Below are 25,265 nucleotides of genomic sequence, written 5' to 3'. Positions count from 1 at the left end.
ATTTTGAAATCACGAAAGTAGTTAAGTGAGCTAGTTATTCTCTGAGAATAGTCAAACATTGGACGAAACTTGATTGCAGTACCATAGATCAGCATATATGTATGTATCAGATTCCTAAACCAATGAAGTAGCTAGCCATTATAGGTAGGGGGGTCGTCCTGTCTATGGCTGTGTGTATAGGACTATACAATGGGTCTGTTGCTATGCACAACTTATCCCAACATCCCTTGTGCACTTCCAAAATCTTTAAAATGGTGGCTACATTCCCTTTTTTTTTGATATTTGAAGTTTGAATTCAAGGGCTCAACTAATTTGGGTCAAACAAATTTGAAAATTACTTTTAGTTGCATGAATAAGCAGGAAAAAAAATAAAAAAGTATAGGGTGGTTGAATTATTACTACTGAATGAATAAATAAACTTTTTACGGTAGTTTCAGAGCAAAAAATCTTGTAGGTCAGGCTTCATGGAGTTGCACAATGACAAGTACAGTGTACAACAGAATGGAAAAATGGTTTAAAACATACAAATCTGGTTCATCAAAAATATGGAATGAAATGTCCCACACACTTGTCCACATATACAGTTCAAGATGGTATCTGATAAAAGAAACTAATAATGGGCAGGTGTGAAAGCTGCAGTAGCTGTAACTTTTCACATTTTCTACCACTTTCATGACAGCCTAAATGTGTCTAATGTCCAATGTTATTGTTGACAACTGAAATTTGAAGCCGGACCACAATATATTTTGTCAACAGTAACCTTGGCTATTATGCATTGTCTGCAATTCTAATACTTTGGAATTCAACATACTTAAGAGAGAACAATGACAAATAGGGTTTCTTCATCAATCAAAGAATAGTGTCAACAATGACAGCTATTGTCCGCTGAAAGAAGAGGAGTGGTGAGAGTCAAGTGGAAAAAGAAAACAGTCATTTATTGATTTATATTGTCCTGTTTACCTTTATTTAGTACATTGGATCATAGATCAGAGAAACAGTGATTTGTCTCACAATATGTTACAGAATCATTCATCCAAAAAAGGAAACAATAACACAGCAAATTTCTCAATGAACAAATCAATTTAGGAGATTTATCAATTATTCCACTGTACTGTTACTTGCTATGGCTTGCAACATTTATATCTGTTTGACAATATCTCTCATGCAATGGTGTTATTAAGATGTTGAAAATCAAATGGTTGAAAAAAGGCAATGTTAAGATTCCCAAATTACAGTACAGCCTGTAAAACACATCCTTTTTAAACAAGAACATGAATTCTAGATACTGACTTCTATATTCCATTTCAGGGTAATTACAAGTGGATTGTAAGACATATTTCATGGAGATTTTTGAGTCATAAGGCAATGGCAAAATAATGCCCAATATGACACCTTTAATTATTCAACTGGTTAGTCTTCATAAGACAATAATTGTAGAATAACACTGAAGCTTAGTATGGACCCAGTATTATCCAATCTTGTGAGTATAGCTGAAATGTGTTAAAAATTACAAGTGGTACAATATTTGCTGAAGTTTGAAATTTAGGCAAGTTTGATTTTCCTAAGGAAAATTCCCCTTCAATCTCCCAAAAGCTCTATAGGATATCTGAAAGTCATGTCCCTATGGAGGATATTTAATCAACACATACATTTATACTATCAATGAGCGATGAAAAAGATGAAACGCGACTTTAGATTAAGTCAACAAACACATTCTATAAACAATATGTAAACTAAAACTGATATACAAAATTGCAACACATGCTCCAAATTGCAGCCTTAGAGACTAACCTTTGTACAAATTCGAAACTTATCATTAAGCTCTTCCTATGTATATACTAATTTCTCTATTCATGTATCTTTCCATTTAGAAACCTGATTGATTGGTAAATCACAAAGATATAAAAGAAAATAAAACATCAGTCAAATTTCTGCACTTGCTGACTTTCATGTCTGTATTTTAATCCCAATTAGTTTAAAAACTGAACAGATCAAAATGAAATTTTCTTCTCACCACTCAACAGTCTTTTGCATTGCAATTTGCTTGTAGTTAATGTCCTCTCTCTCTCTCTCTCTCTCTCTCTCACACACACACACACACACACACGCACCTGCTCATGCACACTCAAAAATCCCTAACAATTTTATACATAAACACATCAAAAATTTCATTTTTTTCAAATTACGTTCATCCAAATTTCGGCCAAATTGCTAGAAATAATTACAGGGAGAAGCCGATACTAAAGGACTACTAAGATGAGTTGAACTTGCATTTTAACTTAAACAAATTGATCATTTTAAATCAAACTCAAATAACCACTGCAATCAAATACTTGATTCTAAGCTACTTGAAAATTTTACATACATAAACCATCCAACATATACAGTATGGATGTATACTTGGTCTGTTGAACGACCCTCATACCACTGTGGTATTTTGAAAGACAAATGGTCAGGGGGAAAAACGTGAGCAACATGCTGCCAAGGCTAACATGACATTGCCATCTCCTTATGTTTGGATGTAGATCTGTTTCAAATCACCGCTTTCTATTCATAAAAACTGCTTAAGAAACTTTGGTACCAAGACATCCAAAGAGACAACTTCCACAAAGTATTTATCTACTTGTATTTCCTACAAGTACTTGAATCATGAAGATCTCTGCCTCAGCAGATGCTTTTTGACATAAAAGTGTGTTTTCTTTAATTTCCCAAATACAACATACCGTGAACAAAAAATCAGCAAAACGTTTTGCTTCTCTAAGAACACATATCAGGAACTAGAAAAGTAAAATTTACACTGATCACGTGTTAAAGTAAATATTAAACTCCACAAACATAACCTAATAGATAGAAAAGGCGAGTATGGTATATTGCTAGGCTCAGTACTTACGGTAGAAAAATAGATTTCTGCATTGGTATCAACCAGGAAAAGTATCACTTACATCAGACCATATCCATTAATATGAAAGTGTAAAACTTATGAAACTAAATCCATGGGTGTGCAAAAGCCATAAATATATCAAATGTCAGAGTTTGGGAACACCATACAAGTCACATGATTGGTTTGGTTATCTGTTGCTTATTATGTGCTGATGAATACAAAATCCAAGTATAAAGAATGATTATCACTAATGTGCGTTTATTTTTTTTTTGGAGGGGAAGCAAGAAACGGTTAAAGGAAAACAATTCGTAAGACAATTCCAAAAGATAACCTCTCTGTAGCAAAAGAAATTTGAAATCATCTTCCTAAATATGCAGTAATACCTCACAACAAAATACTATACAAAATAAAATATATCAGTCGGCAATCAGGACCTGGAATTCCTAGTTTCACTAATTTCTCATCCAAAGAGTGGACTCATAATTATTGCAAGTCTTGGCTATTGAAAGCACTAAATGTATGCAGAACAACATGCAAAGGCCGACAAAAGATACATCTGTATTCATGTCACTATGACACAAAACATACTGTGGTAGTATGGTGTACTGTCATCAGCGTTCATCAAGAAAAATAACATCACATCTATTAATATGCTAAAAGAACAGTAATATACATGAGTCAGTCTTGCTGATTTTTCTCTTTAACCTTTCACCCCATTTCTCCATACAAAGTTTGGCTCATTGCTTTCAAAACAATAGGACATGCCACTCTATGTGTGTGTGGTGTTTGTGTGGGGGGGGGGGGGGGTGAAAGGATGATAAAGAGAAACATAGCCAGTACACTGGCATGAAATATTTCAAAGAAGTAAAAGGTGACAAATCTTAGCTAAGTTGACAATTCATGTACGTATAATAAATATTTCTTGCAAGAGCAAAAAAAAGAAAACACTATCAATATAAATGAACAAGAATTACTGTAGTTTTATGGCTGCCAAAGCATACTAGATACATGTATCTATAATTGCACCAGTCATTACCAAGCAGTGTGAAGCCGGTGCAACACACTTGGGTCGTTTGAACTATCATCTACAAAGAATACATGGATATGTTTGAATCTGAATACAAAGCCCTAATAGCAAATCAAGTCAAACAAAGTTAGCAAATATGGAGGAAACCGTCAATATGGCTACCTTACCAGGGAAGGTTAAACAACACTATAAATAGCTGAGCTGAATAAATAGTTTGTCTACAAAACCTGTTTTAATATAAAATAGGAAGTGCATAGTTGGATGAAGTACAGAAGAAAGGCATCTGTGACTGTTTTTTGAAATTGGAGGTTCATCATACTAAAACAATTAACTATTACACACAGCAGGTGTGAAAGCAAGGACTCTTCTGCAAAGAAATGTAAATCACAATCAGTTTAATTCCATGATATTCCTTTGAGATTCTAAATGATGGAAGAGAAAGCCACCTTATACGGTACAATGATTTGGGTTTGGTTCTTTAGTTTCTCCCTGGCACATTAGTCATGTCTATTATCAAAAACTACTAAACTAACTGGCTTGAATGAGTCACATATCATTGTCAGACCTAACAATGCCATGATATAATTTACTGAAAATTGGTATTGTAAAGAAACAAAAGCATTGAACAAAGAGGGGCCATCGATCATAAAAGCTGACCCACTAAAAATGTAATTCCTTAGTTTTGGTGTCAATGCCCCCTGCCCTTCAAAATGAAACCCCTTAATGCGCAGTTTGTTTCTGGAAAACTGTGTTCTGTATTATGAATGGGAATTCCAACCTGTCTCCAACACACATGCAGCTAGATATTATCAGTACTAATTATAAGAATGGTTTGCCCACAAATAGGTGTGATTTTCTTCATGGCAAAACACTGGCAACACATGGAAACCACAGGAAGATAGTTCAGAGAGAGTCAATCTATCATGATTTTCCTACAAATATCTCAAAAAGTGTGGAACAGATGACTTTAGCAATTTCATGTGTTGCAATTAAAATATTGTATTTGTTATGGTTTTGAAATTTTTCTTATGGCAGAATCCTGATTGCGATTTGATGCACGCAAAATGAATCGGGTCTTACACCATACCCCCTTAAATTAAGAAATTACATTTCTAGTGTGTCAGCTTTTCTGATCAACAATCCCTAACATATGATTCCTCCTAACATTGATGTATGAATGATCAATATTTTATTCAGATAGAAGAAAACCTCAAAAACAAAGCAAAAACTACATAGAAAGTAGACGGTTTCTTCATAACAATGCATTTTGATACATATGGAATATCACAGGGACATTATTGCCAGCATCAATGTAAATTAATATTGACAACTTGCTATTGATTCACCTATACATTCCTCCCTGGAATGATCTATGGCCATGAATGGTCTTTGGGAAGTGTAGTCTTCAAGGCTGCAGGCTTGCTGAGAAATTTGATGCCTTCAAGTGCGTTGCAAAGCTTGATGAGAAGACTGGATGAAGTGGTCTAAAAGCTCATTATTGTTGAGATCAGTGGCTGAGGAGTTGGTCAAGTACCTCCAACAGCCGCAGATTTTGACTTGAAGTAATGAAAATGGTATCTAGCCATTCCCTGAGATGATACATAGCTTGTCAGGAGGTCAAAGGTTATATCATTTCTTTGGCTTGACATCATGTTCCCTTGAAGTTTCCACAAACTTTCTGCAGGTATAAAAAAATATCATCATTTTAACAGAAATGTGCAACACAACAACTAATGTATGTCTTTATGAATGTTTAAATGTTTTATTTTCATGACATTCGAATTTTTCTTGAATGCCCTTGCATCCAATAAATTTCACAGGAACGTTGATGAAGACAGCATGAAAAAGTAGAAACTGCTTATTGCAATTCGTCCATAAAAGTTCTAAAATCTTACTCTATTAAATTGGGCCACTCCGGAGCTCTGCATATGAACTTGTGTCCAAAACCTCTCTCATGTTGAAAGGCAAAAAACATCAATTCTCCGGCTCCTTCAGGACGATTGTTTTTAGCATGTGTTGCAAGCTGTGATAAAACATTTAAAAAAAGAATTTTCAATGAACATGACATAAAGTAAAGCTACTGACAATTTCTTTAAAAAATTACCTGGTCTACACATTCTTGTCAAATAATGATAAAATCTCCACTCGGCTGTCATTTTATCCTACATCTTTTATGCTTTGACTTTAATGGAAGACCAGAGTAAATATCTACATACAGTAGGTTCCAGAGTGGCTAAGAAAATTTAAAGCACACTTAAGGTACAGATAAAAATTCAAGAGTTTGTGTAATCAAAAAACAAATTCTAATACGACTAAATCATACTGAAATTCCCTGAAAATCCCAGTGATGGAGGATTTTTTGTTTCCCAGTGGAATTTAATTTTTTTCAAGTATTGATGAAAATATACTTGCCTTTTCACCTAAGCTAAATGGAATGATAACATCATCTTTTGCATGACCGATTAAAATCTTCGATGAGACATGGTCAATACTGCAAAAGAGGAAACACAAATGCAGATAGTTAAATTGAAAAACTGCAAATAGTTGGAGGGTAGAAGAAAAACTGCAAATAGTTGGAGGGTAGAAGAATAGTAACACATAAAGCGTATTCCTTCTGTAAGCTTTCATTTAGCAAAGTTCTTCTATCTGATCAATGAAAAATTCTTTCAACTGAATCACAAAACATGGATGGGGACAGTACTGAAGCAATTTTCATTATGTACTTTGCAGTGATAGTGCACTGATAGTGAATTGGTGGTAGCAGTAGTTTTTTAAATTCTGAAAAGCTTCTGTGGTGGCAGATAATAACTTGAATGGTATAAAACATTGCCTTATCAACAGGCGCATTAAAACATTTCCAATGTACATATTTCATCACTGTGATAACAGAAAGTCAATGGAAGGCACGAAGAGTGGAGGATCCTAAAATAAGCCTGAACAATGCTTTAAATTGGAAACTGTAATTACAGGATGTATTGACTCCAAAATTGATGATATGCCTTGTACCAAAACAATGAAATTTACAAGTTGCAACTTCATACTTCATCATGGCCACAGAAAGTGTTGAGATTGTCAAAAAAGTGCCAGAGAATGGACCTTGGATCAGCGGAAACAGTTACACATACGGCAAAAGATACAGCATGTAACTCAACACGTAGGAAACGATTACGCTTTGATTCTATGAAAGCACATTTAGCAATGATAACAGTTGGGGTACATCTCATATGAAGTGGGGCACCGATTCAATTTGTGATCTAGGGAACAGACAAGATCTTCTGAAGGTACACGTACAGAATTAATTTCAGGACAGGAAAAAATACTAAAGCATTTACAAAAAACCTTTGTATCTTAGAGGTAAGGTACATGCTGAGTATACAGTATAAACGTAATGTACACAGTAAAATGCTATAATCATGGATTTAAAATCAAGCTCTGGAAAGGTCTAGCTCTGAATACTTTGGTTTCAGGTCATGATATACATGGCTTATCTACGTAACATATCCTGCATTTAATTTCCCATGTGATGCACAAGACGATTATCAGTTTGCTGTCAGATTTCGCCACACTTTGCAGATTTCCCTAGGATCTAGGATCTAATTTTCCTTCCATGTAATATGACCTCCATGTCTTCCTTTTCTTGAGGAGGAAAACAGGAAACAATAAAGCAACGAACCAAAAATAAACCGCGATCATTTCCTTTATAAGTAATTTTTTTCATGGTGTTTTCAAGTTTCATAATATGATATCAACAGTTTCCTTTCATTCCATGAATTTAAACAGAAAAGATTAGTGTAACTTCCAATATGAACTTTGAATTCCTGCGTGTGATGTGATGAGTTCTACATTCAATATTCTAATTCACTGCATGTGAAGCTCCATCACACTGCATGGAAAGACTGTGCACTACTAAGGTACATTGTAAACAATAATCAAATTTACACAGAGTTGACTTTCGTCCTTCTACACCTTATGTTCACAAACGTCTATTTACAAAACAAAGCCCCGTGATAACTCCACACAGTGTTGGGCACTTTCAGCTGATAATGTCTAAAGAAATTTATACAAAGACTGCACTCCTTTGAGGTGACACACACGCACGCACACACAGGTACACATGAAACCGAAACTGAACACAATAAAACAGGATGTTGATTCAGGTAAAGCACAAACACAATCATGGTCGTGAGTCACTTTTCACATCGTCATCAAAACAGAAAAAAAGAACAGTGTTGATATTGGCGCCTAGCTCTTAATAGGCTTAAACACATACCACAAGATTTATCTCAGGTGCCGATTAAAGACCACTTACTTTTCTGTTGAATTGAAGTGCACTGATGTCTCTTCGAAGGCATCTAAAAACAGCTTGTCAAAATATGGCCAGAACTTCCAAAACTGCAACAGGATAAAAAACCCACATCTATAAGCGTGACCATTGAAGAGCTACGCTGATTCTGAAATTACCACTTTAATCAACTCCAGAAACAAAACAGAGTTGTCAATTGCTGAAGCCAGGACAGGTGTTCGATAAGGAGTAATCCTATTTTCTAGTCTTTGCACGCTGGATTATATGGTACAGTGACCCTGCCTTGATCTTTTTTGCTGTGTTTTAAAGCCCGGCTCGAAATGGACCGGGATCAGGATTAGTGCCAAGTTTGGGTGGGCGTTTTGGGGCATGGCTCTGCATAATGAGTCTGTTGGCAACGGTTGCGATCGTTCGCATTATCTGCGTAATCTGTTTGCTCTCAAATCACACTCAGGCTTGGGTACGTACAGCCTTCGTTTCCCGGTTCGTTTCAGTTATGCCATGGCAATACTCGAAAGAAAAAAGAAAGAAAGAAAAACTAGGAAGGAAAAGGAACACGTCAGGAAAATGGTAGGAAATAGGTAAACGGCGACGTCATGACCGATCGCAAAAAATAAAGGAAATTCACGGAAGGGTCGAGACTTCCTTGAATCTCGTGTATCACGATATCTGTAATAGCGATCGCGGTCAGTTGCTCAGTTGCTTGGCGGCGGGGTGATATCGAAAAATTATCACGAGTTATGTTTATTTTCGGAGCAATATTGCAAGTTTTGCTCGAAACGTTTGTTAACCTTCGACTGGAATCAATGACAGACTGTGTTCCTTTCTGTCTTTCTTTCTACCTCCATGGTTATTAAAAGAATTACATGTAAAGTCCAGCTTTTGCCGAAATATTATAACGATGTAGCGTGGAATCGATGAGCTGTCCTCAGACACGCGTGTCCTAAAGCGTTTACAAGATTAGGTGATGGCGCTTACTTGCTCATCTTGAACTAAAAGATTGAATGTTTCAACTGTTCAAATATCTTACAATTTTGTTAAATTCTCATCACAGAAGTCCAAATGTAACTGGGATAATCGGTATGTCAAAACCTTACTAGTACCAGCCCTCCGAACACGACATGTCATTTCCACGTGTAAAAACACGTGTACATACGGCCGTTTTCGGGGCCAGCATATAAATCCAAAACAAGTGTTCAGTATACCGTCACGTTCGGCCGTAGATTTGGAAGGGGGAAGTTGTTAAAAACGTGGATCTCTTCGACTGTCAATAACTAAATTGATCATGGAGGCTACCGCCATGTTTTGATGGTTACTTTCGATGCCATTCTCAGTGCAAACTACGGACTCTGCTTACGTGCTTTTCGCTAGAAAACATCGTACTACGGGTAGCTTACTGACTAGTCGTCTTGCTAAGTCACGTCTGAAAATGGTCACTTTCGTGATGTCATTGCACCATAAACGCTAGCAAAAAAGTTTATGGCAACACAAAGTTTTCATCCTTCGCCCGCTGATATAACTCTAAGTTTACATATAGTTTGTTTACATTGTAATTGTTCTCGTATGCACAGCAAATGTTTGACCAGTTTACACTTCTGCGCGTCACCGAATGATTGACAATTGTTTGAATCACTGAACAACTGTCTCCTGAGGGCCATTCCCTTTGTTCAGAAAGCAATTTTCCCCCTAATCGTCGTAGTTTTAAAAATACTTTGTGAAACTTTGCAGATACCTGTATGGCCTAGGTATTTATGAAACAGTCTATGTTCATGGTATGCCAATAATATATGTTTGAGAATCGTTTAGGCCGATTTTCACGGAGCGGTCTACCTAGCTATTGCCAGTTGTCACTCAAGCGCCATTATGAATTTTCAATAAGTTAGGGGCCTTTTATATCCCGCACACCGGTTTAATGATTTGAATGGATTTCAACATGTTGGCTATTGTGCACAATCATATGCAAATATACACTCCAATTAACAAGTGGCTAATCTCTGTCTTTTCATTAGACTCACTGATTAAAGTCCGAGACGTGTTAATTCTAAAGAAACATGAAGATAAAGAGGGCGTAACTTGTACAATCTTGAAGCGCATTTTCATGACATGCTTCTTCAATTTTGTAAATCTATAAGCTACATTGATATGTAACTGACTCAAGACTAGTATTGGGTTGACACACAAAAAATTCAACAAATTCCTTAATTGACTCAAAGAGTAATAATGTTACAACTTTATGGCCGCATTCCCATAGAAGCCAACATGTTTTCAAGTTTATTAACATGTTTCACCTCATTTGCTTGCACACACACCTTTTGTGAAGTTAATGACAGAGGATGAATCTAAATTTTATCATTTCCTTTCTTTTTATTTTAATTCAAAGCCTGTGCCTTCTTACCAGTTCATCAAAGCAATAAAAAAGGACATCAAAAGTGCAGCTAGTGCGTCATCAAGGTTTTGTGTTGTAAAGTTGTTGTTTTTTTGGACCAGAGCTCTCTATAGTAATGACCTAAGCACAGTACAAGGCTTTGGATATGACATTGGTTGTCATTGCTGAATACAAGTAACTGAACTGACGTCAGATGCAAAGACATCAAACATGCCTAGCGATGTCAGTAGTGGCCACGGAAACTGTCCACTCTCACATAGGACACGGAAATTGTGATACCCCTCAGAAGCTGTATTTGTGCTGGGTGTGTGAAAAAGGTCAGCTACTGGCAAACATTGCCTTGGACTATAGATGGTGGCAGTCATAGTATTAATAGAAAATTGATCAATACAGTTGGGTTTGTCTTTTTTGTGGAAGCTCATTAATGGCAAGGATGAAGTGATAATTTTGACCTTGATTTCCAGGTATTGTTAGCCAGACGTGATAACTACAAATGTAAAATTTAATCCACAACAAGAATGCCATAAATTAACATCAAATGTTATATCACAGATGCAATTGAAGGCTATATTGAGAAAAAACAAATCATTCTCTCGGTCAACAATTCTTACACTTTGAAAAACTCAGGATTAACAAAAAGCTTGATAAATAATTTAAAGGTGACCTGATGACATTTAATGTCCTCTGGGAGTCAATTATATCGAGCACAACTCTAATAAAAACTCTATTTTTACCTGCTGTATTCTATATTTGGGTATTTTTTCAACACTAGTATGTTATTTAAGTGAGACAAAAGAACAACTTTTCCACTTTTGGAAACAGACAGTCAATGACATGACATTTTTGGAGATAGACGGTCAATATCATGACATTTTGTAGACTTAGCAATTAGCATGCTTAAGTTAGCATTGGATTGTTTATGATAACCCACGCGTGGAAAATATATTTATACTTTCGCATTATCACATGAAGATTAAACAACAAAGTGTATTCAGAACAAAACTTGATTTCAAAGTGGTGATGGGATGAACAGAGAAAGTTTGATGGAATCTTCCATTTATTGTAGGGGGTAGCACTGAAAGTGGTGACAGTTCATAAGCTGCTGTGTCAAAGACCTTAGTTACACAACAGTTGCTCTTCCAAATATTGAATCATTTAACGATGGTGGGTTGTTAATCCAGTCTAAATACCTACTCTACATTACCACAGATGAAAGATATATATACTACCTATATTAGCACACCAATGCTAACACTACACTCTTTGGCACACACTGAAGTCATCTAATAGTGAGTTTGGGGAAAAGTTTGAGAGTGAATTCTTCAGATTCTATCAGAGGACGTGATTGCTCTCACGTCAAAACCTGTCTTTGCTTTCTTCAACAGGGCAGGGACAAACAGATTGTGACAGAAACCAAAAATCTCACCTTTGCTAATGGATGACTGCTAGCTGCCTCCTTGACGTCACTAAGTGGGGATTCTAATATTAAAGCATTTGGACATTCATCTGAAAGCACAAAGATGAAAATGACATGATATTGAAGGATTGTAAAATACCTCATAACTGAATATCATAAACAAAGAGGATTACTAAATGGGTGTGTTAAATTTCACTGATGTTTTTATAGTTAAAAATAACAACAACATCAATCCTTCAGTCGTCTGTTGACATGGTAACAGAAACAATGAGAATACGGAGACATGAAAAATTGCTGAGATGATTGTTAAAAGTTTTTGGAATAAGAAATCTTATCTTTTAATCGGGAAGACTGCATCAGTTTAGGGGAGACACACGGACAAAGAGAAAAGACAGACAGACAAATGGCAAGAAACGGTAGTGGTAAATTGCCAAACACATTGGGAAACAAGTCTGATTGATTATCAAGTTTCAGTGTTCATGGAGACAGACAAATAGGAATGCATGAGGAAGAGAAACACTGACACAGTGTGAAAATATTTTTCTAAGTCCCAGATACTTTCATTACTTCAAATAATCACTCATCCGAAAGACACTATTATCACTGCTACATGTTTTGATCCCATCCATGCTGACGGTCGCAACAAAGAACAGAAACTAACATGAATTGGGGTGATTTTGTTGACTTCAAAATGTACCCCTATCAAAGCACTAAATTCCCTTCCAGTATTTCTAAAAGATAATGAGGACAGCCCCACCCACTGATGAGGTGCCTCTTAGTCATTCTGACACAATGTACATCTGTAGCTATGTTAGTCATTTCACTATAGAATATAGACCTGTAGCAACAATCACAGGTACACTTTTAGTAAGGTTAGCAAACAAATGCGGGCCTGGATGACCTTTCATCGAGTGACCCAGACAGCAACAACTGTTACATTTTACCGGATATAGAATGAAGTCTCTGCAGGCACACATAATATTAATTCACAAGACTGGATAGTGTATTTATGTTTATTTGATGAAAACTTCAGATTGACTCTTAAAATTTGTCATTATATTTTACACTATGGTATGCAATAAAATTATTGACTGACATCTGAATTACTACAATTTATAAGTATTTTGGTTTACTTACACGTGAATGCAGTTCTGTAGCATGCAATGCATGTTATCAATATATTGTCTAAACTAACAATTCCTTTCAACATAATCCAGTATTTGAATTATTTATATCTAAAGTAAAAGTGTTCTTGATTTTATATACCAAAGCAAAATATATCCTTCATACACAGTGAAAAAAGTAGTTAACTATAAAAAGAAAAGTTAAAAGTTGAAAAATACTAAGTTTAAAGTAAGAAGCTTCCCGGTCTCAATGAAAATGAGGTCATAGGCTATGTCTTACAAATATCTCATTGTGACCACTACAAATTTATGGCTCCATTTTGGCATTATGGGACAATAGTTGCCAAACCCTTGTCAAGTTGTGCACACACATCATAGGATGTTCATTGGTACTTCCTGAAAATATTACTGGAAGTGGCTGGTGAAATATACAACCTGGAAAATGTGGGTGGTTGTTACATAACCCATAGGTTTCACAATGAAAATCTTTACAATGTAGTTTAAATATCTATAATGTCTTCTTCCTTATCCTCCTGTCTCTCTCATATCCTTACTTTTCCCTTGCTCTTTTTCTCAATTTATCTTAACAAAGAGTTCATACAAACGGCACTCATTGTTACAAACCATGCATAGTCGATGACATCACCTGAACCCGACTTCATTTCCCTCTAGTCTATGAAGTATCTCAATAATTTTAATATGCTCACACGCTATGAATCTCACACTTAATGAAAGCAATTTCCATAACTAGATTAAGGTTGCCACAGTGGAAGACTGACAACCACAATGAGAAAAAAGGAATGAAAATAAACAAATAAGATGATGTACCTTTTTCACAAAGCTTCCTTGCGAGAGCTGTGGCAACTCTGATAGAGGTGAGAGAAGAAAAGTTAGCATCGTTTGAGACTTTGCATACTGTACACTAGTAATGACTCTTTTATTCTGTACTAAACCATCAAACAATGACAGACCTTGTTTGCATGTACTGACTAGCTTGCTTGGCTAGACACATTTTTTTCTTACAAAGAAGTTGAAATAACTACCACTAATTAATGTTGAGGAAGCAGCAATTAGTGGCTGATAACAATTAACATCTCCTGCACATTTCCCTATTAGCAAACTCTTCCCTGCTACATTGTTGCAACACATTTCCTGTGAGTGATCCTCTGAGGTATAGCTGGGCTGTAAGAACAGCAGGTGTTTCTTATTTCGACACAGAGGGCGCTATGTACAGAACAGTCCATCAAATATTCCGATATTGAAGGAGAAGAATGCATTCTAAATGCATTCATATGATGATCTTTGTAATTGAAAAGCTAATTATCTGGGGGTTTTTTTTCAGACAAGGTGCATTGTAATTCTAATGCATTCACAGTTATGTAGATTTATTTTATTTGTGACTATGTTGAAATAAATTTATCTTTTCAAAAAAAATATATACCGATATCATGGCATTATTGAAACAGACATGTATGTGTGGCCTCCTGTTTTCTTTCAATGCGCAAGCAATGCCAACTGTAAGTTTTGGTTCAAGTAGGAAAAGCAAAGTTACAAATTTTACACAAACACAAAAGTGGCTGGGGATGTTTTTCTTCTTCAAGTATATGCACTGACTTTCTTAAGATATGCACAATCTTACAAATTATAATTTGAACTCTTTGACAAAAGGAAAACTATTGAGACAGTAATTTAGTAGATGCTTGTCAAACTTACGCAGTGCCAAGAGAATGACCATACAAGACAAATTTTGAGGAACCAATTTTTGGTCTCAGCCACTTGGCCATGACCAATGCATCTTGCAGAACACCGGCACCATCTGCCATACCTGTTGAATCACCATATTCTGTGTGGAAAGAAAACAAAGACAAGCATAAATGAATGAAAAAACAGTAAAAACTAGGCTGTTCATTGGCAAACTTTGAGTCAAAGGTAGATTGCAGGACAAACGGTACAGAATTGATATGAATAGACTGCAGTGAAAGCTGCAGGTACATCATTACCAGTACACTCTGCAGGTCTGAACATTCTTCTGTCAGCTGTTCTACATAGATTTCTCAGCGTTTAGTTTCATTTTATGCTTGAAAGACAAATTTATCATCAGTCTAGAGTTTGAATAAGTGTAAACTTTTTATTGTTCAGTGACTGTATGTATGACTTTAGGTATGTATGACTGTGTGTATTTGACACAGTCATACATACCTTGACTTTAGCATAACTGTGATACTCCCTAATCAATAGTGTTACTAAAACAACTACCCCTATTTCAAATAATGAGATGTCCCACTTTACTGAAGGGTAGATTACTTCTGTACTAAAATTAGATTAATGGAGGTAGGACCTGCACTTAACCTAAACATCGATTGACTGCTGGCTGGTATCTGACTCTTTCAATAATTTGCACATTTTACCACATGTGGTAAACCACAACCAGCAAGCAACCAGCAAAGTACACAATGAAACTGCTCATTGTGGTGACCTGATCTTAAAAAAGTCAATATTTTACAAGAGGTCAATGTCAAAGAACACTGGCCCCAGTTGCTTGGCTTTCCTCGGCAGCAGTTAGTGGCCAAACAATTAATGCAACAGCCTACAGCTAATGTGACAGTCTCCTGGTTTATTCCTTCAGTTTATTATGTTTTGATATTTGTATGCCCAGTGAACTTGGAGCACGTCTAAGAAATCTGGTAATTGGGAGTTATCAATAGGAAACATTCCATCATGAGAACCAAATACGAATTGACCATATACCACAAATTTTGTTTTGTCTGCTATCAACAGTGCAGGTCAATGACATACGTTAATTATGAGATCCAAGCATGGCTCCAAGAATATGTTATCATCTTGTTATTGTTTACAGAAAGAGTCATTTCACAAAAGTAAATTTGAAACAGGTTGGTCTTATCACTTTGAAATTCTGCAACACTCCTATATTCCTGATCCTTGAAATGAATATTCAGATTTTAAGTTTACATGTACGCTTAAATATCTTTTACATGTATTTCATGAGATTCACAATTATCTGATTATGCTGGTATAATTACTGACAGATGCCCTGGCACAAGAAACTAATGAAAGTATTTTAATGCCATATTTACGTTCATATGAACATATGGCTGCAAAAATGTAATGGAAGTTTAGACATCCAAGCAGTGTAACACATATACTAGTATGTTGAGTACACACAAAACAGAAGCAGTACAAAGAATTGGAGACCCTTTTTATTCGTCAACAAAGTCTACAGAAATGTTTGCTGTTTTATTGTAGTGTTTTTGTGCTGAAAGTAAGATAACCGTAAGGCTGGAAGTGCGATTTGAAAAACTGTATTTAAAATTTGAGTCTACCTTGTTGCTTTGTACACTGGTATAGTGCTTGGGGAAGGGGGCAACATGTCTTCACATGAAAACCTCTAGTGTCCATATGGTATGAAAAGAATGTTTGGTTACATTTTGCGAAAAAAATTTCACAACGATGTTGCTATTTGGGGCCTGAAGACATTAACAAACTTGGCAAAAGAAATCCAGAAAACTACCCTTGGCAGTAAACAAACAAAAAAACTTCTGCAAAATATTCAAGATTAATTCTTTTCACACCGATAGGTCATCTTTTTCTCTCATGATGACAACAGACTTGAGTGAGGAAAGGAACTGTATTTTAACAACATCAACAAGACCAAGAGGTATAAATTCCCTTAATGTTACAGTCAAGACAGCTTACCTCTGTAATCAAATGCTACAACGTGAAACTCCTTCCCTGCTAACAAATTATACAGCTCTATACGATGTGATATAGCTCTATGATAGAAAATGGAAACATCTTTAATGCAGTGACGTTTTGTTACAGGTGTGTGACAATGGATGCTTACCTCGGTAATCAAAGGCAATAACATGGTAGTTAAGTTCCGCTAAAGTGTTATAAAGTTCAATGCGATGATCACGTGCCCTGGAGTAAATAAGAGCAACACGTAGGTGGAAAAGTATGAGGACAGATGAGATAATGCATTTTCCATGTCAATGAAAAAAACAAAACCAACCTCCGCCAGTTCATCTCTACCCCCTCTTACATCTCACTTTCCTGCACAGCTGAAATGACAAAGTTGACTGGTTGCTGCTTTCCACATCATTTTCATTTAGTTTAAATTTGTTTTTGAGTCATGTATGACTGAAATGAGCTTCCACATTGACTGTCAAATTCCTGGCCTTACACTGCTTGGACAGTAAAACACATACCGTAGTTATGTGATATACTTCCTTGTACATGTACATACAGAAATTGCATCATTGAGCATTTAGCTGCTCCATTCTCCATGCCAACTGGGCTCATCAAATTTAAATCCAACAAATGACATAACTTTCCATGTGAGACATATAGTAAAATATGGAAAGCGAATGACAAATGCCACTGTTGGCCATAGCTTTTCAATTTTTTTAATACTTTGAATTGTTTGTATGATTCAATCTATCTCTAAGATCAGTTTAAACAAGAACAAGCATCACTACCAAATGAATGGTTGTCTGATGATGATGCCGAAAATTTTAAATTTCAGCATTATTAGCCAATCATCAACAGTATCAGCCAGTGTTTATTGAAGCAAATTTCAGTTTAAAGGCAATCTCAAAGTAACCTACACACTTTCAGAAATGAAGTATGTAAACAAGATTACTGGTATTAAAGGTATTTTTGAAACTGATTGACAAATTTATACTGAAGTCAACTGTAAATGGCAAGTTTTACTAATTTTAACTCCTCATCTCCTGAACAGGTTGCATGAGCCGGCAGAGGCATGAAATAAATATCATCAAATCACATCAAAGCCCAGAAATATACAAAAAGTTACAATGCCGTGAAATGCAACCTTCCCATGCAGTGGCCATGGCAACACAAAAAAAACAGGATTCAATTAAGAGAAAATACAAGAAACTACAAAATGCCACCATTTTGAAAAAAGTTAAATAATGAACAACATGCAATTTGCAATTCTGTTGATGACTTTCAACTTGGGTTGGTGTTGCTGCGTATGCCTACCTGTTTCCTGAGTTGCCATGGAAATAAAGGACAACTGGCTTGTTATCAGATAGAGCCCTTTCAAAATATTGTATTGTTTTCTCTTGTCCGTCTTCAGCCAAACTTTTTGGTAGGATTTGCCTGGAGGAAAGAGACATTGCCTCCTGTCAGAGATCAGCTTCAAAATCATGGTTATCACAATATCACCGACACAAGCAATACAATGAATTATAGTCTGGTTAAAAAAAGATGACCTCATAAATTCATTGCTTTGAAAATATTCATCCTGAACTTTGAACTGCCAGTTAGATCAGCTCTTGTGCATCATATGGTGTGGGTTGACCTCTAGACGGGGACTTAACACAAATGTGTGACAGAGAGTGCTAAATTTTGTTCACAGAGGAAAACAAAAGGGATGACATTTCTAGCTGAAGTTCAGGTCAAAAGCACGGAAATACCAGAGTACATCACCACATGCTGACAGGGATAAGGGATGCGGTGAAATATTTTCTTCAATAATTAAGGAAATTTTGGAAGCACTGACCTACACCATAAGACTGTAATTTGAATAAAACATGATACTTTATGGCTCTGGGACTCGGCATTGCTAAGGGACCTTGCATTGATGCACGTGTGTATGGTAGATTGTAGAAGGAATTATAACATTTCAACTATGCCTTACCATACTCCAAGGGTTACGTTATCTGTTGATTTTACACGTACATTTCTACCTCCACTGATGTTGTACCATTCCGGGTGATCAAATTCAACGTAATACGGCCATCTCACTGAAAATGAACAAATTTTATGAAGAGCTGGTTGAAAGGTAATGTGGAACAATCAACGAACATCAGAATTAGAGAAAAGGATGGTGTTTTACAGGTGGTGATGATTGTGTCGTGAGCTGTTGCAAAAACAGACTAACGACAGGGATATTGATTCAAATGAAAAATCACCAACATAGTTGAAAACAATGGGACAAAGAGAGTATTGATCCGTGTGCCTTTCAACTTTTCACATTTCCGATATCTTTGGGTCATTTTAAATCTTCTTCAGAACTTTCTTGAATCTATGGCACAAGGATCTACTATTGAAGATGAACTAGACCATGGTCACATACATAGTGGATCAAACCAAAAGCATCATATGTGCTAAAAAGTGAAAGAAATAACTGTTTGTGAATACAAAACAGATTAATATTCAGTTAAATGCATCCACAAATTGCTTAAATACAAGCAATCCTGAACTGAACAAAATGAGGTGGTTAAGCATAAATGTGTCAATGTATTGAAATTTGATTTTCACTTCAAAAAAGGAAATCTCACCTACCTTTACTTAGGAAGATAAGTTCTCTAGGAACAAAGGGAATTGTATTTAACACAATTGGAAATGCTATATATCCTGCTAGAACCAGGATGATTGCACATTTTACAATCAACCACAGCAACCTCAGTAGAAGTTGTGGACTTGACCTGCAAAAAAAACAACAACATTGGACAGTGAGTCTCTGAACAGTGCCTGACAAATCCCTTATCTTCACAGTAGGCTTGAAGTTATGCTTGTTACAGTACCAAGTATGAAGATCACTACGTTGACACATACTATCACTATCAGGTCAGTCAGTGGTAATCAGCATGTTCATGTATCAATACAGTTCAGGGTTCCCCACATGAGGATTTTAGTAGTGGGCTATCCCTCTGAAGTTTTTTAGCAATCTATTTATATGTTAATAACAATACAAAAGAATATATTTTCACAAGAAAGGAATATAAAAATTATGAATGATTTTGTACATTATTGGCTGCCCCTCTGATTTGCCAAGTTGTAGGGAACACTAATCTTTGCAACAAATAACAGTGGAAATCGTGTCAATGTATTGTTTGTTTTTATTGTCAAGTCCATGTACCGGTATCAGTCATTTTAATAGGTTATATGGGACTTGCCGTGCATGCTTCACTGGTTTTGACTGTATTCTGTAATATGCATGTCACGTCACAGACTGTAAATGCAGTGGTGCTATGGCACATCGATCGCTCTCGGGTCAAGGGTCATTGCTACAGAACTAACTGCTGCAAGCCAACCCACAGACTTTTTGGTTGTTAACTATGACACCAGTCTGTATTACTGATTTAGCTCACAAAATAATGAAATATATCAGTCTTTGAATAAATCAACCTGTACCCACTTTATGATTGACTACCATCTACAACACATTCTCTACTCCTGGTAAATGCCTCAACAATAAGAACATGTATTCAATGCATTATACGCAAAAGGGTGAACGTCACACAAATCATCAACAGCTTATGGAAAAACGGTTGAAAATACCGGTACATTCTGTCACAGTCAAGATAGTTAGCAGGACTAGGAGATGAGTTGTAGGTAGTCAGTGATAAAGTAGGTACAGGTTGATTTATTCAAAGATTAATCTATTTCATTATTTTGCGAGCTAAATCAGTGATTTAGTGGGAAACTATCAAAAAAGCCTAATGGTTGACTCACAGCAGTTCTGTGGTGATGACCAAAGCGAGATCAATACGCCACAGCACCGCTGCGTATTCACAGCTAGCATGTCACCAATTGATGAGAATTTTTCTGAATACAGTACAATGTACCTCTTTGTACTTTAAGGCATGAGGAACAAGACTAGAACTTTTTATCGTGATAGAAAAACAAAAGATATAAAATACAGAATAATTTAGGGAAGTGATATTTTGTCAAGTGGTGACAAGAGGGCAATAAACACTACCGTAATACATTGTACTTGCTGAGCTCTCAAAACAATAACTAATGTTTGCATTATACTTGTGACTGCACGGACACACATGCACATAGCTTTGTAAAGACACTGAACTCCGGGATATCCTTTGTAAAAGTGTAGGCTGCCAGAAGTAGACACATTCGTATATAGTGTGAGAGTTTCCAGTGTAAAATAGTGAAGGTGAAGGCTGCCAAATTCTTTCTTTATCTGCTTTTCAAAGAGATTGCAAACCCCGAAAGAGTTTTAAACAACTGTTTTAGTTCCTGATCTTTATTGAAACACAGACAACCAACATGGAACAAGTAGGTCTGTCCATTCAGTCCCTCCCCACATAGTGTACTAGGGAAAGTGCGCCCCCAACATCAACAAGTTACAACATGCCAATGTCTCACCTTATCCTTGACAACAGAAACAAACCCATTCACCTTGTACCTGGCCATAAATACAGTGTAAGGTTAATAGGTTCTACAAAGAAATGTTTGCTTTTCTCATTGTCTTTTAGTTGATGAAAGACTCAAAAAGGCATTTTGCAAACAATGAAAGGCCGCATTGGCATCTCAATCTCCTTGGCAACCACATAAATACTGGTTACCATGAATACAGCCACAAATATAAGGCTTAGACTTTATACCAAGCTTTATTTGCAATTCACATATCGAAATCACTTTTAGTATACTTTTATGAGTGATTTATTGCCACTCAAGCCTTGTAATGGGCAATAAAATTGTTGTTCTTATAAGTAGAGAGGGTTCTAACTTTGCTATGTATGAATTTTTCCATAAGAAATTGTGGAACAACAAACATAAATAAGTTTGCCTTGCCTTGATGATCTTTAGACACATATTTTAGTTTTGTTTATGATATAATTATAGCTCGAGACTAGCTTCAATTTATTGTCTCAGTTTATTTATCACTTGACCCCTACTGACCCTTTCAATTGGATAATAAAATAATATTTCAATCAAAACTCTGTACAAACACATACTTGCTCTATACAGTAACTTTTCCCAGACATCAGCTTCAAATTAAGACTTCAAATTTCACAGTACAATAATCATCGTGGTTTTAATCTGTTTGTTTAATTTATTAATAAAATACCTACTTGGCTAAACAATTAACTGAAATCATGTTAAATATTATCAAGATAATTTTTTGTTGATTTGGTCAATACAAACAAACTTCCTAATTGGCTGCAGCCTGTCCTATAAAATGGAATGACTAAGCAAATTATTGAGGTGGGGTTCTTGGACTGAAGTACAGCATTTCCAAGTTTTGATAATTGACAGCATTCATAATCATTGGCTTATGATGTTATGGAGAATTACATCCACTTTCAGGTGAACTGTGCAGAAACCAATCTTAAAGACGCATTGCCTTTTTTTTGTAACATTCTTATACATTGTATTTTGATATCAGTTAACATTTCAATCTGAAATTATATTGAAGATTATGCAAAGTGGAGGTGAAAAGGGATGGTTTCAAGTCATTACCCTCAGAATCCCATATCTATGCCATTTCAGAATTTGAACAGACAACAAATCTTGGCCATTATTGTGCCATGCCATATAATCTGTATGTAGAATGTGTTTCCTACTCCCTAGGTCAGATAAAAACTGCCCCATAGATAAACATTTGATTTTTGGAATATAAAATTCAGTGGGTCGTCAAAAATTAAAATTTCTTTAAAAATGTCACAGCTTTTCTATAGATTTCATAAGATCAATATTTAAGTGTCAAGATCATTGGTGTTACGATAACCATTAAAATAGATGTTGAAAAAGACAATGCCAGCTTGGTTGACTTTTCATAATGAATATCTATGCGAAACAGTTACAAAATGTTGAAATCTTGCCACAGGAAGCATTAAGTTCACTCAAATTTGCAATAAAAATTTGTATGTTTGTATGAGCACAGCTTGTTCACCGGACTATGAAAGAACAAAGAAACTGAATAAATCATCTTCTCGTTCATAAATATGTTCCATGCACATATTTTTAACCCAATTTAAATCGAGATTAAATATATAAAATAAATTTACTGACTGTGACTGTATGAACAACACTGCACCTGTACCTATTTAGTATTACAAAATTTTACTCTAATACTTGAAATGTAATGATAAATACAGCTAAGCTGTTTGTACTTATGACATTTATCTTCTGTTAATATATGATCTACATGTAAACGTCAGACTAAATTCCTCACTACCACAGTGTCATCACAATGCCATGCCTTATGGTATTTAGACCAACCAAGTCAATCATTTTAAAAATTCCCTAGCTTTTTTGTACAATTCATTATTGCCATAAATGAAAGAAAACCTTTCTAATAAACATTAACTATGCTGCTCATATGACAGACTGTGACCACGTGCTGTTTATAGAAATATGTCTGTAGCACTGACTAGACAGAGAATGTTTCCTTTGTTAGGAGGGTTAAATAAGGACAGAAGTACAACAACCACACTAGGCTAGTATTGCTCATCATCCAAAGCTTGCTGAAAAAGAGACTGTGTCCAAGGTTTGAACAGGATTCTAAGTCTCTGAATGCAAGGTGCCAAGTAAAGTGAGCTCAGTCTGTTCAATGCAAGTCCAGTGTTGCTTTGTCTTGAGAGAGGTGATTGTCAGTGATAATGAAAATTGGCAGGGCAGTATCAACTACATCATATGACATGTGAAACAGACAGCATATGATTATCATAAAATGGTCTTATCTTGTATCAACTGGGCTCATTTTTATTGTTCTACATTGATTACTTTCACTACTTTCATGTGTTGGAGGGCTGCGTCCTGTTCTACCAATGTACCACAGCACACATAGTGTTGGAAGGGACTGTGACCCAAGAAGGACAATAAAACTTCTAACTTCTCATTTGTTGGACGTGGAAGAAACTGCTCTTCCTCTTTCACCACTTCATTAAATCAATTAAATCAAATCCAGTGTTTAATATACAGTAATTCGAATACAAAAAATGAAAAAGACAAACAAAATACCATATTTATATGCCTTTACACCACAAATACAACCTGAATATTCTTTTTCACTAAATAACAAACTGCTTTGTGGCTCAGTGCTGTTCATGTCATGGTTTGTATGAAGCAGGATACGTTCTCACATGTTATCATGATGCAACACAAGTGAACTTACACCTAAACAAAGGAAATACCAGTACCATTACACTGCCGGCTGAATTGGGTCATTGGTTAAACTCTCCCCTTTTAGAAATTGCCTCCCATCTCTTTTTGAACCAAGCTACACATACAAACTCTTATCGGTCAATGATTTACATTGAGATATGTCCACTGTGTTTTGCTTCAATTCACCATGTGTTTGAATTCGAGCCACACCTCTGACTTGCTATTTACATAAATAGTAACAGACAACATGCTTTGACCTGGTATCTGATCATTCACTGTATTTTTGGAACAAAATCGATGGCATGGTCAGATAGGATCTATGGCCACAGCAAGAGAGTGGAATATGTATGATTTCGTTTATTTGGAATATTTTCGTTCTTTTCCTATATTTATTTTATGTTTACATATTATGTGTACATATTGTTACTTTTCCTGCTTATATGCGGGACGAACATAACGATTGTGACCAACATTGTAATTATCATAGCTGTTGCTCAGAAGCTTTGGAATGGACATTTTCTCTGACACTGACATTGACGAGGCTCTATGCAAGAATTTACTTGGATTGGTTGAATTGCTTTTGGGCAGATCAAATATCTATAAATCGCAGCGTCGTTCAGTAGACATAATATATGCCGTTTTAATCTGAATTACTAATCTCCGAATTGGAAATCTTTGCATGGGGAACCAAAAGTGTAACTTCCATAAAGTGTCGAAAGTGAATGCACCATTCGTCTCACTGATGTAACATTAACAATATTAGTTGGTCACAATGGTATAGACGTATGTCAGTGTTAACTCATACAAATAATTCAAATGCCGATTTTGATATAATTTCCATTCCAATAATATCATGTTCATACCATAAATGTTAATTACCAACCTTCGGCGACAGTGATTCGTTTTCTCTTCTGCTGATGCTGGTTGGGCTGTTGGTTTTTCCTCTGTAGTTTCTCCGGTCTTTTGACTGCCTCTATGTCTCATGGTTATTATTGTTGTTTTTTTCCGTAGATTTAACGGACAAAAGTGGTCATATATGATTCTTTTCGATCGAATAGTCAGGTCAGTCACTCGCGTTTGTAATTGTCTGGACTTGTATGGTATCCCTGCAGTACGGTATATCAACCGGCGAGCTAGTGGGTTAAAGGTCAACATACATATGTATTTGAAGAAGTAAATTCGAAAAGGTATATGTGACATTGAATATATGAAGTCGTTTATGCATTTA

General features: G+C 35.8%; 1 protein-coding gene across 1 annotated transcript; it reads right to left on the bottom strand.

The window, feature by feature from the left end:
- Positions 1-914: 914 nt before the first annotated feature.
- On the bottom strand, positions 915-25,186 carry LOC139150259 (lysophosphatidylserine lipase ABHD12-like). The gene is made up of 12 exons (XM_070722512.1): positions 24,921-25,186; positions 19,469-19,611; positions 18,822-18,927; positions 18,161-18,280; positions 17,001-17,077; positions 14,852-14,981; positions 13,967-14,004; positions 12,024-12,103; positions 8,218-8,300; positions 6,321-6,399; positions 5,804-5,931; positions 915-5,586 (listed from the first exon to the last, which is right to left on the bottom strand). The coding sequence occupies exons 1-12, from the start codon at positions 25,019-25,021 to the stop codon at positions 5,538-5,540; spliced, it is 1,134 nt and encodes a 377-aa protein (XP_070578613.1). The 5' UTR covers positions 25,022-25,186; the 3' UTR covers positions 915-5,537.
- Between the last annotated feature and the right edge of the window lie 79 nt (positions 25,187-25,265).

The sequence above is a fragment of the Ptychodera flava genome, chromosome 14 (genome assembly GCF_041260155.1).
Source record: "Ptychodera flava strain L36383 chromosome 14, AS_Pfla_20210202, whole genome shotgun sequence".
Taxonomy (NCBI): domain Eukaryota; kingdom Metazoa; phylum Hemichordata; class Enteropneusta; family Ptychoderidae; genus Ptychodera; species Ptychodera flava.
This window is presented reverse-complemented; position numbering and strand designations above follow the sequence as displayed.